The 26743-nt window shown below is 44.3% G+C and overlaps 2 protein-coding genes across 3 annotated transcripts in view; one reads left to right on the top strand and one right to left on the bottom strand.

The window, feature by feature from the left end:
- LOC146057597 (uncharacterized) overlaps positions 1 to 6260 on the bottom strand; it is a 10175-nt gene extending 3915 nt beyond the window's left edge. Inside the window, exon 1 of one of the 2 annotated variants that reach the window (XR_014469749.1) lies at positions 5527 to 6260. Coding sequence is in view for 1 of the 2 variants with exons in the window: in XM_083169018.1 (XP_083025144.1) it covers positions 1 to 1235 (1235 nt within the window). In the remaining variant the exon portion in view is untranslated. Of the gene's footprint in view, positions 1342 to 5526 lie in introns of those variants that run through there. The other variant, XM_083169018.1, reaches the window with a different exon arrangement.
- ACVR1B (activin A receptor type 1B) overlaps positions 6240 to 26743 on the top strand; it is a 50136-nt gene continuing 29632 nt past the window's right edge. Inside the window, exon 1 of the mRNA XM_083169017.1 lies at positions 6240 to 6471. Within this exon, the coding sequence (XP_083025143.1) occupies positions 6396 to 6471 (76 nt within the window). The 5' untranslated portion in view covers positions 6240 to 6395. The remainder of the gene's footprint in view (positions 6472 to 26743) is intronic.

Below are 26743 nucleotides of genomic sequence, written 5' to 3' on the forward strand. Positions count from 1 at the left end.
TGTTCATTGAGACCTTTGGGGTGCATCGTATCCAACTTGTGGATCCAATATGTCTCTAATTGTAATAGTCGACGCCCACGGTCACCACCTCTCAAATCAAGAGGTACATGGTCTATGATAACATACTTAAGGTTAGCTAACGAATGTCTAGCAGTCACAAAATGCCGAGCTACCGGCTGATCGTTCTCTTTGTTATTAAGAGCTGCTTTAATAGCGGATCTGTGCAGAGCGATCCGCTCACGGAAAGTCCTGATGGTCTTACCCACGTAGCATAAGCCACATGGGCATTTAATCAAATATACAACGTGGGTTGTCATACAGGTGACAGGATGTTTAATGGATATTTTGTAACCAAGGTGGGGATGGTAAAATACTTTAGTACTGGTCATACCTCCACACGTCGTGCACCCCAAGCACTTATAGCACCCTCCAGCTTTCTTTTGGGTGTTGGGGCCCACACGTTTGGAGATATCCGTGTTCACCACCCAGTCTCGGATATTGCGGCCCCGTTTATAGCAAGACATCAATGTTGTATTTTTGAGCTTGCTGAGATCTTTATCTCTCTGAATGACCGGCCAGATTTGCTTAGAGCAATCTATGATGGTGGTGTCTGCTGCATTATAATCTCTGACCCAACCAAGCCTATCGGACAAATTATTCCTGGGGGCTGACTTTTGTAGTAGCACACTGCGGGAAGTGCCCTCCACCTTAGACCTGGCAGCTGCCAAAATCTTCGGGGAGTATCCCCTCACCAAGAACTTGTCACTCATGGTGTCCAGATCCCTGGACACCTGTTCCTCTTTGCTGGTAATTCTCTTTACCCGGATTAACTGGGAAAAGGGTAACCCCCTTATGAGGGGTGGAGGGTGGTGACTCTGGGCACTTAACAAGGTGTTCCGGTCCGTGGGCTTGGAATAGATCGATGTTTCGATTTTAGCACCTTCTATCTCGATGTGAACATCGAGGTATTCAATGGCCTTTTGGCTCACATTATAAGTGAACTTGATGGGGCAATCACGAGTATTGATATCAGCCATCATTTGGTTAAAAGGTTGATTCTGTCCCTGTCCAGAACAATAGGACATTGTCGATAAATCGACAATAAAAACAAATATCATCAGCATATTGTGAGCTAAAGAATAGCTCCTGTTCCACGTAATGCATGTATACGTTAGCGAACGAGGGTGCGACGGGCGAACCCATCGCACACCCCGTTCGCTGCTGGAAGAACTCATTATTAAAGAGAAAGAAATTTCGAGTTAATGTTAACTCTAGCAATCGTTTAATAAAGCTAACGGGTGGGCCTGTATACTCAAGATCAGTCTCCAAGATCTTAGCTGCAGCGAGCAATCCCTCCTGGTGGGGTATGCTCGTGTACAGGCTGCTGATGTCAAGTGCACAGAGCCACATCCCTGGTCTGGCATCGCCAAATTCCATGATTTTGTTTAACAAGTCAGTCGTGTCCTGTAGATATGTCGGTAGTCTCTGCACCAAAGGCTGTAGGCTTCAAGGTCCCAAACCACGATCCCCCCACCTTTGTCGGCGGGGAGGATCATGACATCTTCATAGGACCGGAGATCTCTTAGTGCACCCCATTCCTCTTTAGACAAGTTGGAGTGGGAGGGAGTTTGAGGAGCAAGGGATTGTACTTGGGCATCCAGGACTTTGATAAAGCCTGCAATGGAGGTATTATTTGAAGGGGGGTCAAAACGAGATTTCTTCTTGAATCTATCAAATTGGGACACAGGGGCAATCATTGGACTAGCCACATCCCTACTGAAAAAGTCCTTCAATTTGAGATTGCGATGTAAACGGTGTAGATCTGTCTTCCACCTAAAATCATCGAATTTTTGAGTTGGCACATAAGACAGTCCATAGCTCAACACCCGCGACTCCACCTCCGTTAGTGTTCTATTGGACAAGTTGAAGATCATGTCCTCGTTCCTCGCCCTCTGCCTTTTGATCCTGTACCCCTGCCCACCCCGACGTTGGGGTCGATCTCTTTTCCTAGACCTGCTCTGGTCCGGACGCCTGTCAGTGGGCGCTTGTCGTTTTTTGACGCCTGACTATTCCTCGAGTCAGTATTAGAGCTTGCTGACTCACTGCTGGATTCAGTATCCCGTTCCATCGTTTAGGATTACGCTGTTGGCGAGCATTCCTTCTGAAATTCTTAGTAGAACCCGTTGTCCACACATATACTTTGTGTTCCATATAATCTCTGTTCACCTTCTCAAATTTACTTTTTTTAAAAATAACCAGCTCTTTTTTAAAAGTAGCTATGGTAGTGGTGAGTTTCTGGAGCCAGTCCTCTGATTTATCATCAGACAATTGCTTGTGATGAGTCGATTGGTACTCAGTGATCCGCTTCTGTATCTCTGCCATTTCTCTTGCCGACTCCTCTATGACCAAGGTCATGAGGTCGAATGAGCAGTTATTAAGCACGGCGACCCATCGCCTACAGAATTCACTATTGCACCGCCCAATAGTGGGCACATTTTTGACTCTAAAACCTCTCGGTATCTTTTTTTCTCAATAATACTCCGAGAGGGTCACGCCATGTAGTAGAAACTCCACCTCCTTCTTTTTGAGCTTGAGTAAGTTGTTGTAAATATCCTCAGCCGACGGACACTCACTGGCCTCGTCCAATCGCTCAGAGAATAACACTGCAGTCGATTCATCCTCTGAGAACCGCAGTCTCTCGCCAATCGGGAAGGCTGCAAAACCGATACCATCACCATCAGATGTGGCGCCTCTTGACGTAGCCATCACTCAGCGTATACACACAAACACCGTCACAGTGTAATGAAATGAGCCACCAAGTGCAGATAAAAGTTCAACCGCTATACCATATGTCCCTCAAACAGGGTAAATAGCGGTGGTACAAATCTTGGAGGATTTCTTTGGTTACACGATATAGCAGATAGATAATAGGCTCCGGGTGCACAAAACAGGAGGGGAAAGAACAAGTCCGTCCACTCCAATAGTATACTGTAGCAGGGTGAGGCACTCCAAGATTCAGGCAAACAATTGACCGGGGTGCTGTCTAGGGAAATTTGCAGACAGGGGTACACGGCAGCACTCACACGGATTTTGAAAATAACACGCCACACAGTGGAACTGGTGTCAAATAGGCGACGTTTCGGATATAACTCCTTTATCAAGACCAACGAATCCAACAATACAAACATATACAGCGCTTACCTAAATACCATGTCAACAGACCGCCTCCAATCCCGCCGCGCCCACAGCCGGCATGCTCCGGTCCCACAGGCACTTCCGGGTATGGCCAGACCTCTCACCTTGCGCACAAGCGTCATGACGTCGGCCTAACTCCGGGATTGTCTAACGTTGCCTAGAAACCTGACGCTGCTGGGCGCCGGCTGATGGAAGATCTGTGAAAACAAACAAATAAATCACAACAAGTGTACTTCACCAAGAAAAAGCAAGCATATCGTTACAGTGTTAGGTACATGTTAGTACAGGTGCATTTACAAAAACATGTTATTTCACCGGTCAATTGTTTGCCTGAATCTTGGAGTGCCTCACCCTGCTACAGTATACATACAAATATATATATATATATATATATATATATACATACAAATATATATATATATATATATATATATGTAGTGTTCCTTCTAGGAACCAAACGGGGCAGGGCGCTGGAGGGGCGGACTAGGCACGGCGACGGCACATATGGGGGCGTGCCCGGGCCGGCGCGTCACGAATGGGGGCGTGCCCGGGCCGGCGCGTCACGAATGGGGGCGTGCTCGGGCCGGCACGTCACGAATCGGGGAGTGCCCGGGCCGGCGCGTCACGAATGGGGGCGTGCCCGGGCCGGTGTGTCACCAAAGGAGGCGTGCCCGGGCCGCCGTGTCACCGAAGAGGGCGTGCCCGGGCCGCCGCGTCACCGAAGGGGGCGTGCCCGGGCTGCCGCATCACCAAAGGGAACTTGCCCGGCCGTGACTACGTCCCTGAGCTGCCGGGAAAGCGCCGTGCACCGCTATCTGGGCTTCACCGGTGCACTCCAGCAGGACAGGCAGCAGGCTGTTTTAGCGGGGCACTACTAGAGGGGCAGGGCGCATTTTGCCCTTTAAAAATCGGGCAGGGCGCAGCGCCCCGCTAAAACAGCCTAGCGGGAACAATATATATATATATATATATATATATATATATATATATATATATATATATATATATATATATATATATAGTGTCCAGGAGTATCCTCTACCCTTTGGGTGGGGGATGTCAGGCACTCGCCTTTATAACAAAGGAATCAGACTTGTTATAAAATCCAATCCGGGTTTTATTGCATCCAAAGTAATTGATCAGCATGAATCACAATTGTTATATTTCCATATGTGCCCCAACGTTTCGGTCCATAAAGTAGCGGACCTTTATCAAGGAGCTTGGTTAAATCATGGTGTCAGCAATCAACGATGTCACAGGGGAAACCCATGGTGAGAGGAGCCTCTCGCCATGGGTTTCCCCTGTGACGTGGATACTGGGGGCCTAAATAAATTACATTATGGGGGAAATTTACTAAAGGAAATTTGTAAAAAATAGGTGTATTTGTATCCAGAAATACACTTATTTTTTACATTTACTATCCCGAAATTACGGCAATTCGTAGTCGTATTGATGTGCTATAAATACGAATATGAATTGCCGTATTTTCGGGATAGTAAATGTCAAAAATAAGTGTATTTCTGGATACAAATACACCTATTTTTTTTACAAATTTCCTTTAGTAAATTTCCCCCTAAATGCCATTATTACATGTCCAATTGGAACCGATATCTGATCGCATTGCATGCCATACAATAATGGCATGCGATGCGATGCAATTTTTTATCTGACCCGATTTTTGTAATGTATTTAGTGACAGAGAGCAGTGAATACATTACATAGGAAAATCGCATCACATCGCATGCCATACAATAATGGCATGCAATGCGATTTTACTACCCTGAATAGCCCACTACGAAAATGCCGTAGTGGGCGCAGTGATAATACACAAGTACCTTACTTTTAATGAGATGTCAGTTTTGAGGTGAAAAAGTGCAAAATTGTGCAGATGGAGGGCCATAATTTGGCCATGCCTGGTATAAGGTATGGGACAGGTATACTTGTGTGCTTAGGAACTTTTAGGTTTGCAGGTTTTAAGTGTATTTAATTTGCCCAAATATGTACTTACACCCATTTCATGTACCCCAAACTTTATTAGAGCATTTATTTTGCACACAAAAAAAAATCTTGCTTACATTTTTTTTTTAAATGCATATTGTAGCCATTTAGCACTTAAGTTCCCAAACCCTTTTTATTATGCCCTTGGCTCGAATATACTTCTATACTGTTAAGGCGTTATATTTTTTGGGGGTGCAGGCTGATTTCCCTATTTTCACCCCCACTTTTTTACGGGTTAACAGATTGCAGGGCACCGGTTTTTGCAATTTTCTGATGGGTTGAAAAAAAAAGTAAGCAGTGTTTTTTTCCAGGCAATAATCGCGATAACTTTACCTGCAATCGCAGATCGGAGCTAATCATCCTCATACATACCAAGCTGCTTCGGTTTTGCTAACCTTAAAAAAAAAATTATGGATGGGGCAAACTGATGCTCTCCAGCTCTTGTAGGACTGCAACTCCAGGCATGTACTCCTCCATCACTGGTTAACAGTCCCCAGAAATGAAAGGACTCTAACCCCACGTCACAGCTCCAGTCCAGCTATGACTTATCTACCCCCCTGGCTGGCGGCACTCCGCCAATACCCGGTCTTAGCACCAGATACCCCACTGTGGCCGATAGGCATAGCGCTGGCCATGCTGCTGCCGCCTGGGATACGGCTGCGGGCCGGTAGAAAGTTGCGGGACAGTTACTGATGTGGGAACGCTGTATGATTGACTTCAGTGGTCTCCCTGCTGGGGGGGTAGAGCGGGTCGCTGCTGCCATGGAGGGTGGCCTCAGGCGCCCCCGTGCAGGAGACTGGGGCATGTATCTATTTGCAGGCAAGGCCCAGACAGACAGGCGCTCCGCTGAATGCCGGCAGACAGCCAGCGCCTGATGCGTGACGCGGCCCCTTTAAGGCGCGCGCCGCGCTTCGACGGGGCACGCGCGCCTCACCGAGTCGAAACAAAAGATGCCTCGTGCGACGTCATTCGGGCACGCTCCGCCTATCGTTTGCAGGGGGCGTGGCGTGGCAGGCGACCAATCGTTACCTGTGCGTTCCCCCTGTCGTGATGGGCGGGGGACTGTTTCAGCGAGGCTTGGAACGCAGACTTTGCGTTCCATAGGGTGAAGGAGGCCGAGCCGTGCGGCGCGCTCCCGTAGTGCTGCTCTGTCTGGATCGCCTGTGGTCGCGCAGTTAGTGGTCGCTGTGCGCTGGGTTACTATGGCGGGCGTTCTGGCCTTCTTTGTCGTTACCATCAGCATCCTTTTAGTCGGTGGAGGCCCCGGTGTGACGAACGGTAAGTGATGTGGGCATTGTGCGAGAGTCCGGGCTACAGAGTAGTCTTGAATCCGAGGAGAACGGGAGGAGGAGCAGGGTGCAGAAAGCGAGGAAGGGGAGGTGGTTATCGATATACTCTGTTGTGTACTGTGCAGACAGGTGCGACTGAGAGTGGATGGCAGGGAGAGAGGGCATGGGATAGTGCACACCAGGGAGAAGGGATTGGAGCAGTGCATGGCAGAGGGATAGGGCATGGGGCAGTGGCAATGGTACAGTACATGGCAGGGGTAGAAGGCATGAGAGCAGTATATAGGAAGGGGGGTAATATACTTGTTGTGTGCCAGTATTGTGGGTGGTTATTTGCTGCCGTGGGCATGGATCTGTGTGTTTGGTGGAGAGCGTGCTCCATGCTCTGGTAATAGGGATCTGTTTGTATGGAAGGGAGAGCACCCTGTAGGTTGGGATCAGCATGTATGGGGAGGTGGATCAGTACCTTAGCTACCTGTGGCTAGGGTCCAGTGTCTGTTTAGAAGTGAGTACTCAATGTTCTATTAGGTTATCATTTAAGGCTCTGTTAGTAAGGGCTAGTATGTATAGGTTCTGTTATGGATCAGTGTGTCGGGGTACTGAGTACTCCAGTCTGATGAGAATGAGACACAGGAGGAAAATAAAACAAATGAAGTTGAAGTTGCAGGCGTTTTTATAATAACATTGAATAGTAAATAAAATTATGTGCTGTGCTCAACAGTATGAAACATTGACATGTTTATTTTATGTGGAGCAGACCAGGACCTACCAAAGCAATAATATACACCAGGGACAGACAACTGGTGACATTCCTGCTTCTGTGGAAATAACATCCCAATGCCTAAACTTTGCAGGGGCATGCTGGGATGTGTAGTTGGCATGCCACAAGTTTTCTGTCCCAGATAAACAACATATAACCAAAATTGTTTTCTGTTTGTAGAAATAAACGTGTTTCCTCTTAGCACATTGGATTGAACATTACAAAATTATGATGTTTGGTACTTTGCGAATGTGCAGGTCATGCATTGACATCAGTACAGCTGCAGGTTTAAAGCTGTTTGTGCTAAGGGCAACAACGGCTGTCCCTTTTATGGGAGCACTGAGGCCCAGGGTCTCCCTCTTCTGATGGATATTTCCTGACCTCAGAGACAGAGCTGCAGCTGCAGGTCTGGGTGACCCCAGGCTTCATTCAGCTAGCTGATGGTGTACCAAGTGATCCGATGCAGCATCTTCTGATCCGTCGGTGGATCACTTATACATCCATCCATCCATTCATATACATCCATCCATCCATTCATACATATTTATTAAAGTAAGTTGCAGTGATGATCTTTAAAAATACACCTAAATCACCTCCATTGTTACTGTTATATAGGGAGAGTGCTTGTAGATGACTTTTGTTGGACAATGGGGGGTTATTCATTTGCAAGGTGATGATCTGTTTTTGTTTGAAATCTTTTCACTTTCATGAAAAGTGTTTATTAGCCAATTTAATGGCAGGTGAAGTTAACATGCAATAATTCTCCATTGGGTTTGATGGAAAAATGTCACCACATCCTGAGCACGTGCAAAGTTGGCCAACAGCCGGCGTTGGTTCAGAACCATTTTGACACCCTCTCTAATTAATCAACCACTTAGAATTTTTGATTATATTAATTTGGCAATAATTGAATGATACTTTTGGGTGAAAATGTGGAAAACCGGATAATTTGGGGCAGGTATGTGGGAGTGCTGTAATGATTGGCCAGGTCTTTTTTATTATTGCACAGGGGTGTTAGAGGTTTATTTTTATTTTTCTTAAGAATTTTTAAAATTCCCTTAAAATGACAGAAATGTGCTGACACTCAAATTAAGCAGAGCATGTTTTAGGCCCAAAACACTCCTATTCCTATTCACTATTATAGAAACATGCAATTTAAGCACCCCAAGTACTTTTTATTATGGCCACTAATAGACTTTTGCAACATTACCCAATGTTCATTAACCAATGACAGATTTCCCAATTTCCAACTGTACATATGTAAAGCCAGCAAGAGTTATTGGGCAAAACATTTAAGGTGCTCATACACGGTGTGATGCGTGCACATCGCAAAGCACAAAAAGTATGTGCAGCATGTACTTCTTGTACTAGATCGCATTGCATCTTGTTCAAACCGCACAGTGCTTTAGCTCATAGCATGTGTTTTGAACTAGATGTGATCTAGTACAAAATGCAAGGTGTGCATGGGCAGCTTTATAATCCACCTTCTAATTGGCTTGCACAGGTAGTTAATACCCATGGAAACATCACTATTATTTATTTATTTACAGTTTCTTATATAGCGTAGCAGATGTGCAATTGCATTTTCCCAATATTGTTAGGGCTTTTAGGATTTACATTTATCAACTATATTTGTTTTTTTTTGATTATTAATTAAAACTTAGTTATGGTTAAGAAAACTTATTTACATTATTAAATAAAATTATTATCAAAATTCAACCCCCCCCCCCCCCCCCATTTTTTTTACTGTAAATAACCATCTAGAGACAATCGTTTCTCTATTTATTTTCTATTCTTTAATCCATTAACGACATCCCATTCATTTTGCATTTACCATTCCTTTTTTTTCAAGCAACATTTGATGATTATTTCCTGTATGCTTTGTGACATGAATGCAAAAAAACATGCAGATATTCCTGCATTCTTCCAGAGTGGAAATCCCTAGGCTACAGACCTGTAGTTGCACCATCATTTTACTATGGCACTACACCTACAAATAAGAAACCGTTAAAAGTACTATTCATTTGAAAGTCATCCATGCTATATTTAAATGGATATTTTATACTTGTTAGAGCAGTGGTTCCCAAACTGTGTGCCGTGGCTCCCTGGGGTGCCTCAGGACACTTGCAGGGGTGCCCTGGGTTGGTGGTCCAGGACCAACTCAACTTATTAATGGTTAATTATTTATGAACAAAACCAGTGCTGGTGGCTGCCAATCATAGAATGTGTACAAACAGAAGCAAATCCTGCCCTTTACCACATAACTGCCGCTAAGAATTGCATATAAACCCAATCTAATAAAAAAAAAAATTGGATTTAGGGGTGCCATGAAAAAAATTCTGATTCTCTAGGGTGCCGTGAATCAAAAAAGATTGGGAACCCCTGTGTTAGAGTAAGTTTCAAAATGTTTAGTCTCTTATGCCCCGTACACATGGGTGAAGGGAGCAGTGTGCTGAGGGATCTAGTTAAACACACAGCGCTGCACCAGCGATGTGTACTGAGCGATCAGTAACGGCCAGTGTTCTCAATTGAGCGAGTTGAGTCAGGCGATAGCAACGCACGGGACCTCGAATCGCCACACACACACTGAGATCCGTGCTTCATATCTAAGCGATCCAGGCAGATCGCTTAGAAATGGGGCCGTGATCGCCCCGTGTGAATGGCCTATTTTTCTTTTTCCATTATGGTGCATTTTTAATAGTAGGTCACTGTGCTGTATTTAGAATGAAATGCATTAAACAGTCCACTGATAGGAAAGTAATACACACAATTAGTATTTATGTGCACACACATGTATTGCTTGCCAACAAGTCACTTTGTTTTACTCTACTGCAGGAATGGGAACCTTTAGCCCTCCAGCTGTTGCTGAACTACACATCCCAGCATGCCCTGTTAGTTTCGCTATTTGGAAATCCTAAAACTGTTGCAGGGCAATCAGGGATGTGTAGTTCAACAGCAGCTGTAGGGCCAAAGGTTCCGCATCCCGGATCTACTGTTTCTGTTGTATACATGATTTGAGAGGATTTTAGTTTTGGAAATGTTTAAAATTATTTGCACAGTTGATTTAATTTTTAATGCTGATTTTAAAACACTAATGTGGATGTTATTCAATATCCCTTTAAATGGCACTAAGTGTTCACAAATGTCACTTCCAGACTCTTCAATGGCTGACCATGAGGTCAGGGTGCCTTGAGCAATTTAAGACTTAATTTGGTTGATGGATCCCAGCTAAAGCATAGACTAGACACACATTTTCACAGCTGTCATACAAGGATTTTAAGATATCACAGTTTCACTTTTTATTATTTTTATCTATTTGCTTAAAGCCTGTGATATTGCTGTGGTTTTCCCCGTGGACATACTGACTGCTATTCCCCTAATGTTTAGCTTCTGAAACTAGATATAATGTTTTTTTTCTTATGATTGTGTTCATTATATAAAACAATGCTCATAGTACAGTTTTACCATCATAGCAAAGTTTTTTGCTATCATTTAAACCAGAGGTTCCCAAACTGTGTGCCGTGGCTCCCTGGGGTGCCTCGGGACACATGCAGGGGTGCCTTGGGTTGGGGGTCCAGGACTAACTCAAATTATTAATGGTTAGTTATTTATGAGCAAAACCAGTGCTGGTGCCTGCCAATCATAAAATGTGTACAAACAGAAGCAAATCCTGCCCTTTACCACATAAATCACCCTAAGAATCGAATATATACTCAATCTAATTAAATTTTGTTTGGCCTAGGGGTGCCGTGAAAAAAGTTCTGAAACTCTAGGGTGCCCTGATTCAAAAAAGATTGGGAAACCCTCATTTAAACTGATGCATAGAAGGCCAAACACTCAAAATGATTGTATTATCTGCTCAAATCTATCCATCTATCTATCTATCGAGGTAGGTGCTGCACTCGACTCAATAAACGACAGTACATTGTCTTTGAAATATCAATGATTCATTGAAATATCAATGATTCAGTGCTCTTTTTATTTGGCACTATCGTCAGGATACAGATATATCTATATATCTTTTTCTCTGAAATATATTCAACTTGTAATTGAGGATCGTAAACAGCTAATAAAGTGCTATCCGTTCAGCAATGTTAAACCTCTTTAAACATTATTTTAGATTTCTTAAAATGTGTGGGAGTTTACCCACCACAGGTATTTTTGTACATAGTCACTATTTCTTGCACAGGAATGGGACGGTGATGTAGGTAATTAGAGAACCCAACAATATTATTTTTAGGTTTTATCGTGCTTTTTTTAACCCACATGTGTCCATTTGTTGAAGGTATATTACTATTTGTGAAGCGTGTGAATGAGGGATTTCATTTAGATCTGTTCCAAAAAATTTTAAATAAATTCTGATGCTGCTCCTCACCTCCATGCAGGGGGGGGGATTCAAGTATTGAGCGTGCCAGTGACCACTACATTGCCACCAACGCTGACATTACTGTTCCGTTATTTCATCATTTTGATGGGCTGGTAACTAGTATACTGATTAATGTACAAGCAGTAAGATTTTACACTTGGTTTTAAGGTGCCCACACACGCGCCGATCGGGGCGTGCGTTGTGGGCTTAACTAGCACACATAGCATCGCATCGTATGCCTTGTGCATACGATGTGCATGCGATGCAATGCTATGCTAGAAAAAGCTAGTACAAAAAGTATGTGCAGCACATACTTTTTTGTACTGTGCGATGAGGTGCCGCGGGAGCGCGCACCCCATCGTATAGCATCGCACCACCGGGATCGGTGCGTGTGTGGGCACCTTTAGGCCTGCTTTCATTGACTTTTTTTAAAGAGTTAAAAAAAAAATATGCAAAGTAAATACAAGATTGTGCAATATATTCACATTATTAAAAACAATTGCAGTGTTTCATAAAGCAATAATATTTACTTACAGATCAGTTTGGCAAGTTAGAGTGTGTATGTCCACAGCATCTAACTCCATGGGCAGGACCTGACCGGAATTGTGACTCAAACTATTTCTACAATGCCTTGTGCAAATTAATCTGTTACTTTACTCTCTTAAAGTGATGGTTGCCTGGCTTGGCCTATCCACAAATAGAATGGAGGAGTGATTGAAATTGTAATGTAGGCTCACACCATAAGGACAATGATAAGGTGCATACACACGTACAGATTTTCTGTCTGATCTATCATGTGGGAACAAAAACCTGGCAATGTATGGGAGCAACTGACAATCAAAAAATTGTTCCCAAACACTTGAAAACAGACAGTGATCGGTCAGACAAATTGTTTAATCGTTCTGATATAACAAATTTATCAAAGCATATATATATTTTTTCTGTTTTCCTGCATTTGGGTGGAAATTTTTGATTGTCAGTTGCTCCCATACATTTCCAGGTTTTTGTTCCCACCAGATAGATGAGACAGAAAATCTGTACGTGTGTACGCATCTATAGTGTAATGATTTCCTGAAATCATACGATGGTTGCATGATTGGATTGGAGTACACAATCCAATATAGATGACAAATCTTTAGTGCAGCAGATAAAATCTCCAAAACGACCAGCGGGTACGGGCATCAGATTGGAATCTCATTGAAACATGTATAGTTCTGGTAATTTTACATAAAATCGGTCATTAGATGCCTCGAAATTGGGGGGGGATTGAGCCCAAATCGTTCTGGTGTGTACTCAGACTTAATGTTTATCCAAATATTATATTTACTTTTATCATGGCTTTAGTTGAGGCTAAACACCTGGTACATATGTTCATGTTTGATTGGGGAGCAAGTTATAATTTGTAGACTTGCTTAGAAATGTGAATTATATGTTAGATAATCAACATTGTTCCATACTATGAAATCCAAGGTAGGGATTACACTGTGAAAGCCAACCTATAAATGCCTATAGCATATCTGTGTTCTATATACTGTGTCTTGTATCTAACATAAAAGCGACACAGCGAGACAAAACAATCGTTCTATTTCTTCATTTGTGCCACTATTTTTCATTTTACAGAGCATATAGGGTCATTTGCGGTGCACCTGCAATCATCTGGTTTAATTACGCTGCCTATCTCTAGTGTGGAGACTGAAGCAGCACCTGTGTTTCTTTCACGCTCAGTTGCTGAGGGCAATATTCCCTTTGCCATAAATACCATACACTGCAACTGTACAGAACAAAGCTCCCATTCTTCGTCTGGTAGGCTAACGTTTAAACGTGTCAAAACAGGTCTCTGAAGGTTGTTTCATATACTGAGCAGACACACAGCCATGATCTATTTACTAAAAGTTGGCTAGATTCTGCGAGACAGATGTTTGTTTATGTATGTATGTTGCTTTGTCCTAGCACAATAAGAATAGAAGTGTGCACTGGCTGCTGGGTGATTTCGGAGCCATTTCTATTTGAGTGATGTCTGTGATCTGATTTCTATAAGCTTCTCTGTACATACCAACCTCATTCCTCTGTCTGCTAAATCTTGTCCCACAAACGTGTCTGGGTAGACTTTTCCCTAGTGCATAGGAGGACGAGGAGGAATGTTCTTCCCTTGGCGTATCCATTTCAGTCATTGATCAGAGCTGATGGATTGGTTTTCGCCGATATGTGGATGGAGCATAAAAGAACAAGCATGCAAACTAAGGCAGCCTCATTTCCTATGGCAGAATAGACAGACTTTTATACATAGTCTCTGCCGCAATGTCAGCAGTACTATGTAAGCACAATAAGATTATAGATCGCGCTAGGCAACTCTATGCAGTGGTTTATTAATTTATGTTTTGCTGAGAGTATTGAAATGATGCATTAGGGCAAGTGATGTCTTCTGCCTTTTTGACGAGCGCTTTGTATTTATCCATTTCTCTTATTATTATAATACATTTCCATCTTTTCTTTATTACAAGGTTCCGTATATGGGAAAATAACATATCCAAAGTGGGCACCTCTTGTATTTCTCCATCTCCTGATTTTACCATGCACTGGTGTATTTACGCTGTATTTCAGTGCACTACTAACTTGTCTCCTTTTACTAGTTCACATTTTATCGTGATTATTGTTCATGCTAGAACCCTGCATCTTCCAAAGCCCATGCAGTTCCTCTTCCTTGCCTGGGGTGTTGCTCGCACAGTGTGGTCTGTATTTCAGCACTGATATGCAAATCAGAGCAGTGCTAGAAGCACGACACCAGACAATGACACCCCAGGCAGGGAAGAGGAACTGCGTGGGATTTGAAAGATGCAGGGTGCTAGAATGAACAATAATGATGTGAAAGCAAACTTTCTTCCTCATGCCCCCCCCCCCCCCCCCCCCAAGATCCAGTCTCCTGCAACTATTAGCAATACGCCCAACCAAGTTTGGGGAGCCCGGGTACATTTAAAAGGCATGTGGGAAGTCTGGGGGGAAATTAGAGGGTCCTGGGGGAGGTTAAAATGTGAAACTGATGGAACATAGAAACAGTTAAGCAAGACCCCACTTCTTTTTCAGATGTGTCCTAGGGTCTATTAAAAATACCATCTTGGCGCGATCACTGGTTACATTTTAGTTGCAGAACTTCTCTAGTCCATTCTGTACTTGTCCTATTTCCACAGCTGCACTTATAAGCAGATTTCAATCATGCTCAGTTTAACTCCACAATTGAACATAAAAGCACATGGTTTTTGAAGGAATGTTACTAGTTGTAGGTTATCCATAGATCTTGTTTTGTCTGGGGTTCCATAAGGATAGGCTTAAAAGGCTCTAGATCATGTCTGCTTCAGGAGTGGGCTGTAACTTTTCTCCTTTATTATGACTCTGTGTCAAATGTCATTTTCTCATTTCGTAAATACTTTAAACATAATGGATAAAGAGTAAGGTTGTAAACGTGTTATTCTTTAGCTTAGTTGTGCTAAAAACCAGTATTTATGAAAGGATAGAACAGTTAGTTTACCAGATATAATCCTTTTTTTGCTTTTTGAGGGACACTGCTCCAAAATGGTTTTGTTTTCTACTTTCATTCACTGTCAACACTGTAGGTACACACTGCCCCATTTTTTGGGGGGTGGTTTGCAGAAGGCCTCTATAGCTCTGGTTATCAGTATGGTAATATGGCAGTGTAAGGGTGCCCATACACACATGCGATCTGGGCGCTATTCAACCAATTCCGACACATCGTGCTGAGAAATCCGGATGAAAAGTGTCAAATGGCATGTGTGTTAGCTTCGATTCGTGGCTTCGTGCACATTGGCCCAGAGGTCGCAAGGGCTGCACTATAGATTAATTGGTATTGACATTGTTGGTTGGGATCGTATACAATACATTGTATGCAAAAGGACTACATACAGTGTATTGTATGCGATCCTGCTGCGCAGGAAGCTGCTGTACAGGTTCAAGGGAAATTGCACACAACTTCTCCCCTCAGAGAAAGCACATAGTATATGGGGGCCTTTAACTTTCAGAGTATCCTGGCAACCCATGCTGCTGGGGGAACTAGCAGATCAGACCACATATCCCCCTCTTTCCTCTTTGTCCCTTTTCAAAGTGTCCAGGTGAGAATGAGGGAAATCATTCTCCTAATCCCCACCCCCCTCGCCAATCCCCAGCCCCACGTCACTAGCTCCCCGGGAACCGGAGATACCACTAGGCAAACCTGGAACGTTTTCCCCATAGGATAACATGGGACCCGCTAATTCCGACCTCCACCTGGTTCCAACAGCTGGCAGTTCCCCCTCTGGCATCACAGAAGCTCAAGGTTGATCTCAGTCAAACCCAAATCGCTGGGCCTTCAATCTGATACCTGGTCCATATGGGTTTATTGGTTCTAGAGATATTGTGGGTAAACCAATCTTTTTTTTTTTTTAATTTCTGAAATGTAATTTCATGGCTGTTCATGTTGTTTGAGGACAGACTTCTCTGGAACCACACGGCCCAGTTTCACGGGACCAAAATCATTCAAAGCCTACATGTAAATGGGTCAGTTGGTTCCGAAGATATAGCTGGTTGTTTAAAGGGGGACGGGGGTGGTTTTCTCTCCCCCTCACACCAGAAAATGCAGGGAATAGGCGGTTGTAAAAGGGGCCAGTCCAGGAATGTCCCTGCATGATCCTGGGACCATATTCCCGGGTAAATCGCTGCATTTTCTGGTGTGAAAGGGGTAGTATTTCAAATAGCCGGGACATGCAGTACTCTGAATACAGCCGGGCAGGCCCCTTGCTCTGCTGCCCGGCTGTCAATGGCTGTCATTTCTGCCCGGCAGCGGCTGTCCCCCAGTTACCGCGAGCATGTAATCCCACATGGCAACGAGCATGGAACCCCTGGCAATGTGCATGGAACCCCTGGTAAACATGTAGGTAAGCAACACTTATGTTGCATAATTTTTAATGGGCATTATGGTGTTTGGCATAATATGTGATGGAGATTATGGTGTGAATCTTATCATGTAATGGGCATTATGGTGTAAATTTTTAATATTGCCCCTATTTATGAAGCATATTGTGCATTATTGCTCAATCTGTTTGTTATAGTGCAGGCATGTCCAAACTATGGCCCTTCAGCTGTTGTGAAACTACAAGTCTCATCATGCATTGCCACAGTTTTGCTATTAGGGAATGCTAAAACTATGTCAAGGCATGCTGGGACGTGTAGTTTCACAACAGCTGGAGGGCCACAGTTTGGACCTTCCTGGTATAGTGTGTATTTTGGCTCAATCCATGTGGCAAAATGTGAATTTTGCCTTAATGTGTGTGGCATAATGTGAATTTTGGCTCAATCGGTGTGAATTTTGCCTCATTCCATGTGGCATAATATGTGTGTGTGTGTGTGTGTGTAAGAGGCAAGTACAGTATAAGGGGGTTACTATTGTGTTGCATGATTTGTATAAGGGTTATATGGTGTGGTAAACTTAGGTGACCACATAAAAGGTGCTGAAATGTTGTCTACCAAGTTTTGTCTTTCAGTATTTTTTTTTTTTATGACTGGAGTGCCGCCTCACCCCGCAAGTATCTTAGGACATCGGCCTCCTGCGGGTGCACCTTTTGGAGGGTACCCGTCAATATATCTCCCTGCATTTTTCCTATGCCAGCCCCTGCCTTTTCCAGGCATATATAATGAGTTGAAAGTATTTACACAAATAGAGACACACCCATGAGCAGACCACCAAACCAGAACACTGGTCACGCCCCCCACATTATTAGGTGCTGGCCACAACCCTTATTATTGCGCATAATAGGCCCGTGATCATTTTCAGCTCCAGGCCCATTTAGACCTTAATCTGGCTCTGGTACTTGGTCCATTTTAATAAAATGAGTCTAAAAGTTCATACACACGGTGCGATTTGAGCTTCCGTTTTTGACTATATAGTCAAAATCAGAAGAAAATTAGCACAAATTGCACAGTGTGTATACAGCTGGCAATGCAGGTGCGTGCACGTGTGGAATCGCAAGAAAAAAATAGACTGTGCAGGCAAGCCAATTTTAACTATATTGTATACAGTCTAGTGTTCTAGTACAGTCAAAATAGTCCATAGTCAAAATCTTAAGTACATATAATCAAAATATCAGGTTATACTATTTGTACTCTATGCCGACATGGATGGTGAAGTAAGAACAAGCCGGTTTAATAAAGAAAATCATGAAAAAATGTCAAACTGGTTGTGTGTCGACCTTTTCCACCTGATGACCTATTGCATGGTGACCTTTTGGGGTAGACTTATTGACTGTCTATGTCTCCAGGCCAGGTGCGCCTCTCTGCTCCCACTGTACAAGGCACACTTTACCATTCCCAATCGGAATCCATGTGGATTGTAAAGCATGAAAGTGTCCCCCAAAAAAATCATGGACTACTCATGGTGACATTTTTGTCAATGTCGACCTATTGACTGTCTAAATAGACCTGGTCTTTGAGCCATCCAGATAACCTTTTAAACAAAGCGCTAAGCCCTGTACACATGGGGTGACTCGGCTCTCTTGCTGAGCTATGTGCTTAAGCACGGATTGCTCAGCGCACATCGTGGGACAGCCGGCATGCCCCCTGCCATGGCTATGGTATATTAGATCTACAATGTCTAGACCTACAGTCATATGGTCGACCACTAATGGTTGACTGGATCAGAAGGTCTACATGGGGTTTTCATGTGTTTTTGGTGTCTATACATAGGTCGGTATGAACACTGTCTGTGTACTGTGTCCCCTCGCTACACTCTCCATGCTTTGGGCATGGTGCCTAACTGCACTCGGCACACTATTATATTCTCCCCCCTCCGTAGTGGATGGTAGGGTATGAAATACTGCTTGTCGGCTCAAAATTTTGTAAAAAACTCATGTCGGCCTTTTCCCTGTTGATCCAATGACTGCATAACCCCTGTGATGCTGTTTGCCAGGCGGTGCTTTGCCTATATTTTGATCTAGCAGGAAAGCTAGTGCAAGCACCGGCTTTCCCTACGGGTGAGAGCAAGCAGTGGGACTGCACATCGCTGCAGAGTATACAATCAGAGCAATCAGAACTCCCTTTACATAGTTACATAGTAGGTAAGGCTGAAAAAAGACTTGCGTCCATCTAGTTCAACCTGTTATAGATATCCATTGCTGATTTGGTAGGTTCTGATATTTTACAGACAGATTATATTTCTTATTTGTACCCATGGATTTTTTTATCCAGTAAATGTTTGTCCAACTTTGCCTTGAACGCATTTAGTGAGCCAGCCGTTACCACCTCTCTGGGAAGAGAGTTCCAGAGTTTGACTGTTCTGATCGTAAAGAAATTCTTTCTACTAGCTGAATGAAATCTTTTTTCTTTTAATCTATACTCATGCCCTCGCGTCCTAGATTCCTTTCTAGTAGAAAAGAGGGTGCGTGGCAGTTCCTTATATTGGCCCTTGATATACTTGTACATGTTGAGCATGTCCCCCCAATCTAGTCAGATCGCTTAGAAATGGGGCTGAAATCGCCCTGTTTGTATGCCCCTCTACACACCTAAGGGTATATTTACTAAAGGCCCCCATACACTATGCGATATGGGAACGATTTCACCCGATTCGGATGAATCGGGCAGTGAAATCGGCCCAAATCGCACTTGTAGACATCCCCTCCGATCCGCGGTCCCGTGCGCATCGGATCGGGGTCGGGAGGTCGGACGGGCTGCACATAAGATTTGACAAATCTTAAGTACAGCCCAGCCAGGGAGCCATGCAGGGGGACAGCAGCGGGCGGGGGGATGCCGGCTATAGAGAGCCAAGCAGGGGGAGGCTGCATATGGCGCCGGGCTGGAGGAAGCTGTGTTGCGGTGGGGTGACAGCAGGAGGCGAGCAGGGAGAACTTGATGACATGATGCTGGCTGCCGGGCAGCGCTGCAGGAGCCGGGAGGAACAGATAACTTAAAAACAAAAAACGGCCATAGAGATGACTAGCAAGCCATTGATTGGCTGAGAGCTCTCTCAGCCAATCAGCGATTGGCTGAGAGAGCTCTCAGCCAATCAATGGCTTGCTAGTCATCTCTATGGGCATTTTTTTTCCCAAGTTATCTGTTGCTCCCGCCGCTGTATCAAGTTCTCCCTGCTCGCCTCCCGCTGTCACCCCACCGCAACACAGCTTCCTCCTGCCCGGGTCCCTATGTAGCCTCTCCCTGCTCGGCTCTCAATTAGCCGGCATCCCGCTGCCGTCCCTTGCATGGCTCGCTCCTCCTGCAGCTCCCCGGGGACTGCATATGATAAATCTATGCGATTTATTATATGCAAACCTTGGCACATCAAGTGCCTAATCGTGCTTCCCTCTCCCGGGGAGCTGCAGGGGAAATCAGGTCCGACTTGTCCCTAGGACAAGTCGGACTAATGTATGGGGGCCTTAAGATGGGAGTATGAATGAAGATGTGATGTTATTGGCAATGAATTAGATTCTTATTTATTTAGCTCCTTCTAGAAGATAATAGATAGCATCTGATTGGTTGCCCATTGCAATATCCCATTTTCAGTAGAACTCCCATCTTGGTAAATAAACTCCATAATGAGGGTTAACCAATCTCGATCTACACACACTATTTACTGAATAGGAACGGAACGCAAGCTTTCAGAATAATCAAGCCAGTATCTTTCTGGAGCTGAATTTACACTCTCTTTCCTGGAGTTTTCACATGCAGTGTTTGCTATAGGAATACAACAAGGAGGTCATTCTGCTTCATTCGCACTGGGGAGTGATGGTTTTTTGCATGCGGATTATGATTTATGTGCATGTGCAGGCTCTCTTGGCAAACGGTCTCGGTCGTCGGCCCATTCGCACGGAGCAGAGCAGATGCGGGGCAGTGGGCCTGAGTAGCGACCATGGTAACGCCCAGCGTTTCATGGGCGTCCTCATGAAAACGCTGGGCGTTCCCATGGGTTTGTGGGCGGGGCGAGAAGGGCCGTCCTGTCTTCGCTCCACTGACTTATTTGCGTGGCCTGAAGAAATCATTCGATGGTCGGCCACATGCCAGGGGATGTGTCTTTGCAGCTTACGGAGTCGACCAGAATCAGGGCCCAAATGTATGCATAGTACATTTGCATGCAAATAGGCTTGAATATATTTTTTTGGGGGGAGTCTTAAGAATGCTCCTTACTCCTCCATTGCATCCTCTTAATGATGAGTAGAAACAGACTGCCTCAACACATGGCAAGTAGCCTCAATTCTACTTGTTTAAATCAACTTTATAGATTTTTTATTTTTATTTCAATAATCCTCTCGCTATCAGAGACACACAGTAATGTGTATATTTCTATTATTACTGTGATTCCCAGTCGGGGAGAGAATACAGGAGGTTTTCATGAGCTGAGAGGCATTGTGCAATCTGAAGAGCAAAGCTATGCAGTGAGGTTAAAAAAAGGAATGCACAGACAATATGTACATAGGAAAATATGTTCTCTGCCAGCCAAAAGGTTGAAAAGACTATTCTGTAAACTGAACAAACTTTATTTTCTATTGTATGTTTAGAAGCAGCGTAAATCATGTTGGCTGCTGTTAGCCGTTACAAATGCTCCTTTAGCTTTAGCCTTTGCTTGCTGGTCATCTGACAGCAGCAGGTTCATTAATGCCCTGTCTTTAGATAGCTTTGCCCACGGTGCCAACTCACTCAACACATTCAGAGCAGCTGCCACATTGAATATCTTTTGAAGCAGGAGAACGAGTCGATATGTGTGCTAAGAACAGGGATATGCTGAAGGTGAAAATATCTACATTTTCAAAGTAGTCTAGATCAGGTGTATCATGTAGACACAGGAGCAGCATGGGAGCTGTACATGTTGAAAGATGCACAATTTACAATGCATCTACAGAGCGAGGAAATGATATACTGATACTAAAGAGATCTTTTCTTGTGTTTACCCAGCTGACTGTACAATATTGTCCTGAGCTGTGTGAATGGACCGAAATACTGGCACAGACACCAGACTAAACGTTATACATTAAGTCTAATAATTGTAATGTTGTATGTATTTTCTTGGGACTGCTCCAAAACACTATGCGATATTATGGGAAATGTATTGTTATATTCTGATTAGCGAACTCCCTAGGACGAGGAGTTTGATGCGCAAAAGCCAATATCCGCATGTGCTGGTCTTTGCGGGCTCCTTCGGATACCTGCATAGTCTCCAAGGCGCGCGGACCGAACCTGAGGTGGGGGGGGGGGGGTGTTGTAGGCGGCCAGAGGGTGTTCGCAGTACTTTCTGGGTGGGGACGGACACTTGCCTTCTGGGCACGGGTGGCTGACCTCACCGGATGTCAGCTGCCTGCCCTGTTCTCGGCGTGTCTGGTTCGAATTTACCCAGATCTCAAAATGCGATCCTATTGGCACTCGCATTTTTTAGCGGATATTTTGAGGATCTCAAACGGCAACATTGACACTCAAAGGGTAAAGTGAAGGCTATGGGCCTTATTCATGTTTTTATGCAATGCCGATGTTTTTAGAAGGGAGCGATTATCAGCAGACTGCACATGTGTTGCGATTGCACTGCACAAGTGCTAAGGTATCTTTTGCACACTCATTGGCAGGTATTTAATGCCGGTGCGAGCGGCCGGCGAGGGGGTTAAACAGCGAGGATTGCTGAAAACCAGCGATCCTCGCTGTTTAACCCCCGCGCCGGCCACTCGCACTATGCAACGCTCTGGGGAAATCCTCGCCATCACAGGACGGCGAGAATTCCCCAAAACAGCGAGACCCTCGGCTGCTGCAGAAAACTCGCAGTTTTTAGCCGCGGGTCTCGCTGCTTCTGGAGCCGCATCCGCCAATTCCCCCTCGCTCAAAAAACGGAGCGAGGGGAAATTGGCGGATGAGGGGGCTGCGATGAATGCTGTCAAGGTGAGTGGTGACAGCGAGCAGGAAGCCCTGCTCGCTGTCACCACTCGCCCAGAGCATTGAATACCTGCCACTGAGTTAACATGTGAGTGGCACAAAAAAGCAAGCGTGCCATGTTAGGTTTCGAGGCATATATCCGCTTCAGTCATGTAGGCGGAGAAGCTTGGTGCCAGTATCACCACAGCCACGGTCAGCCTGGTAATTCAATGACCAACCCCAGGAGTCTTTGTTCTCATTGTTTTGACGGTGCTGAGTATGAATATGCAACTGCGGAGGACTGTGCGATGGGACTCCGGGCATCTATCTATCTTTTCTGGGCGGCAGCTTCATTTGTCATGATTAACCTGTAACCTAGAAAAGCGCAGCTGAGTATGCATTTGTTTCCAAACATGAAATAGGCCCTATGGGTCTGATTTATGTTTTGTAATTAAAACAAAAAAGCAAGCCATACAGGTGGCATAGATGTACCATGTGTAGAGAGAGATTTAGGTGTTGTGCGTTCATATTGAAATCTATACTGCAGTGTAAAAATAAAGCTAACATTTTGTGTGCTACATGCAAAAGCAGTTAGTATTGACCCTGCACAGAAAAAAATATAACCCATCCAAATGTAAATCTCTGCACATTTAACATCTGCTCCTGTAGCGCAACATGGTTTTACCCAGTTGTATAATTTATTTTTTGGGGCTTTACTTCTAAACATGAATCAGGTTTTATGTGCACACTTTAGTCAGAGGTGCAAACAGCTTTTGGTTATTAAATGTACCCTATAGAGCAGTGTTTCTCAAACTCAATCCTCAGAACCCCACACAGGTCACATTTTCCAGGAGGACATGAGCACTGTGTATCACCAACTGTCACGTTTTAAAAATTCACAGGTGATATGGAAAACATGAACCGTGTGGGGTTCTGAGCACAGAGTTTGAGAACCTATGCTCTAGAGGATTATTTAATAGGTTCTGGGATAATGAGCTGACATAATTTTGTCAAGTTGGCTGCTAAATTTCATTGCAGTCAGTTATGAGGCATTTCCTTAATCTTGGAACACATTTAATAACCCCCGTGGCCTTTTCCATGTTTGTAGTTTACATTGCTATAAGAATTAAACCGTATACTCAAAAAAAAAACAGTTTAATGCAGTGGTTCCCAAACTGTGTGCCTAGGCACCCTGGGGTGCCTCGGGACCCTTGCTGGGGTGCCTCGAGTTAGTGGTTCAGGAGCAATGCAAATTATTTATAGTCATTGAAATAGTCAAAACCAGTGCTCGTGGCTGTAAATCATAAACTATGTGAATCCTGTCCCTCACCTCATAATTAAACCTATGGATGACATATAAATACAATTTATATAATTTAATGTTGTTTTCTAAATTTCTCAACACAAAACTTTTTTTATCCTAGGTGCACCGTGTAAAAAAAATAAAAAGAAAGATACTCCTCCCTGGTGCCGTGATTCAAAAAAGTTTGGGAACCACTAGTTTAATGTGTGTTTTCCAGAGTTTTATTTTCGGTACGTCATTCAGGATGGTCTCCAAACTTTATTGGCGTTTAGAAGACTTTAAATCACAAAATACCATCTCAGCACTTTTACGTCTAGGCAAAAAAATCCAGCTAAAATGGGCACAAATGTGGCTTTTTTTTGTTAATTGCTCCAATAAACATATCTATTAGGCGGCATAACATCTGAAAGGTGTGGTATATTTGCCCGACAGTCGGGATTCCGACAGTCATTACTCAGACGTCGGAATCCTGACTGCACAGCAGGGTGAGCGCAATGAAGCCCCTTGCGGGCTCGCCACGCTGCGGGCACGGTGGCAAGCTGCACTTGCCACCTATTATATTCTCCCTCTATGGGGGTCGTGGACCCCCACGAGGGAGCAGTCGGGATTCCAACGTCTGAGTAATGACTGTCTGAATCCCGACTGTCGGGGAGCCGTCCGACACCCCATCTGAAGTAAGTCTCCCTTCTTTTAAAGAAGGGTTCCCCCATGTTAGTTCGTGGGATGTGTGACTTAAGCACCGTACCCACGGGCGGTTTCAGTTGAAATCGCTGGGGATATGGTCGCTGATCTGCCATTTCCCCATGCATACAGGGTGGCGGTCAGTGGGAGTGCACTCCCACGCCCAGCCCCTGCAGTGGTCGCATGCTTCTGCAGAGTGTCTCATTTTCTCAGCGACCAGCGCTGGTTGCTGACGAAAATGGGACATTAGTTTAATGTTTGACTCCCATCTATGGCAAAATTATGTGTGACTTAATAAAAATAAACATTTTACCTCATATCTGGACATCTTCTGCATTGTGAAGTGCTCTGGTTTGGTGATCACCACACAATAACTTCTAGGGGGTAACCTGGTTTAAAAGTGGACTCTCTCCTCTAAAAACAAGGGTAATGTGAGCTTGGTGTATCAGGATGGTGACCATATGGGACTTTTTGCCTTTAGTTACAAAAGTAGGGTACAACTGACCCCACCACCCCAATACCGGAGTATAAATGTAACGAAACTAAACTACAATGGCAGTGTTTAGGAGACTCACGGACTAATATATATATATATATATATATATATATATTCCAGTCCGTATGGACAGCACTCTCCGAATATGGACCAACAACCAGGGTGCCAACCCAAAAAGAGTCCCAGGAATCCAGGTATCTTCAAATATTCAAATAAAGAAAACGATGGGGCACTCACCGGATTTTGCTTGCAGAAGCAATTTTTAATCACATATCGACAATAACACCATTGTGTGACAGTGGGTATAGGTCAACGTTTCGGTCCCTTCCTGGACCTTCTTCAAGACCCCCTTTGCTGCCTCCTCCTTTTATTTTTTATTTTTTTTCTCATGCTGCTTCGTTAACGCTTAAGCATTCCTTTTTTTTTTTTTTTTTAGCCACAGAAGAAAAATAGTTCAGCTACAGCTTTTGCTTTATGGCAGACGTACAGTGTTTTCCTCTTCAGAATGCTTTATTAGTAATGTGTGTGAAAGCTCTCTGCCCCTTGTAATTGGCTGAGCGATTGAGTCCCTTGTGCTGTGAATGAATGAGTATGGAAGCTATTGTTTGCTAATTGCACAGCTACAGTTAGATGTGTAAAACATAATGCAGTGTTTTAGTAGCTTGTTTTAAAAACATCCTCACTTTAAATTCTGAATACATATTTTTCTACAGTACAGTTCTTTTGCTTTGTCCATGATGGTTAAATAATCTCCCTCTTGATACGTGGCTGTTTATGGTTGTACAATAGTACCTATTTTTATAATCCATTGCTTTTCTAGCCACATTTTTCTTCTACGATCCCCATGGCAGCCATACATTGGGATATTCCCTTCCCCCATCAGAGCAGACAGGATTGATTTCTCTTGGGACCGCCCACCTTGGGTATAATAGACCCCTCCTTCCCCTCTGCTGTATCTTTTTTCCTGTCTCTGTGTTAGAGTAGACAGAGTAGGCAATTATTTTTTGTTTAAACAGGGTTACCTCGGCAGCATGGAGCTGAAGGGGTGGCTCCCCGGGGAGAAGAAGGCGCAGGAGGCCAGTCTAACTTGTCTCCTTGCGCACACATACCCTGCCGCTGGCTGGGAGGATTCTAGAGGACGGGCTCCAGCCAGGCTTCCGGACATCCACGTGTGGTCTCCCCGCAGCGTCAGCCCCGCTGGAAGCCGCGGCTGCACGCGACAGCATCTAAAGGCAGAGGGGGCGGAAGTGCCGAGTTCGCGTCACTTCCGCCCATAGACGCCGGTAGTGCGTCTCGCAATTCAGTCCCCTGGTTACACGGGACGGGGGAATTGGTTCCGCTCGGCTATCCTGATACTCACGCTAATTCTGGCGGCAATTCAGGGGTTAAATAGCCGCAGTAATGGCGAGTTCAGCGGCGTCTAAAGTGGTTACAGCGTGGAGTACTACACTGTGTGCTGTGTTTTCAACCATGGATGCGCCTTCTCCCCAGAAGCCTGATGATGCCCCAGTGAGGTAAGCCCTTTGGTTTTGGGCATCAGTTGTTTATTTCTGAGATAGATATTGAGTGTAGCTTCTCTCTTTTAGTGTGCCTGTCTCTCCTGTGCATAAGAAGAGAACAGCTAAGAAAAAGTTCACTGAATCCATATGCATGACATGTGACCAGTCCTTCGCTTCAGCACAGAAAAAGGCTATATGTGATCTATGTGAGATGGCACAAACTAAAGTGTTAAAGAAATCAGAACACACTGAGGTCATTAAGGAACTAATGGCATGGTTGAAGGAGAACTTTGTCT

Source organism: Crinia signifera, chromosome 2, assembly GCF_055691185.1.
Source record: "Crinia signifera chromosome 2, ASM5569118v1, whole genome shotgun sequence".
Taxonomy (NCBI): Eukaryota; Metazoa; Chordata; class Amphibia; order Anura; family Myobatrachidae; genus Crinia; species Crinia signifera.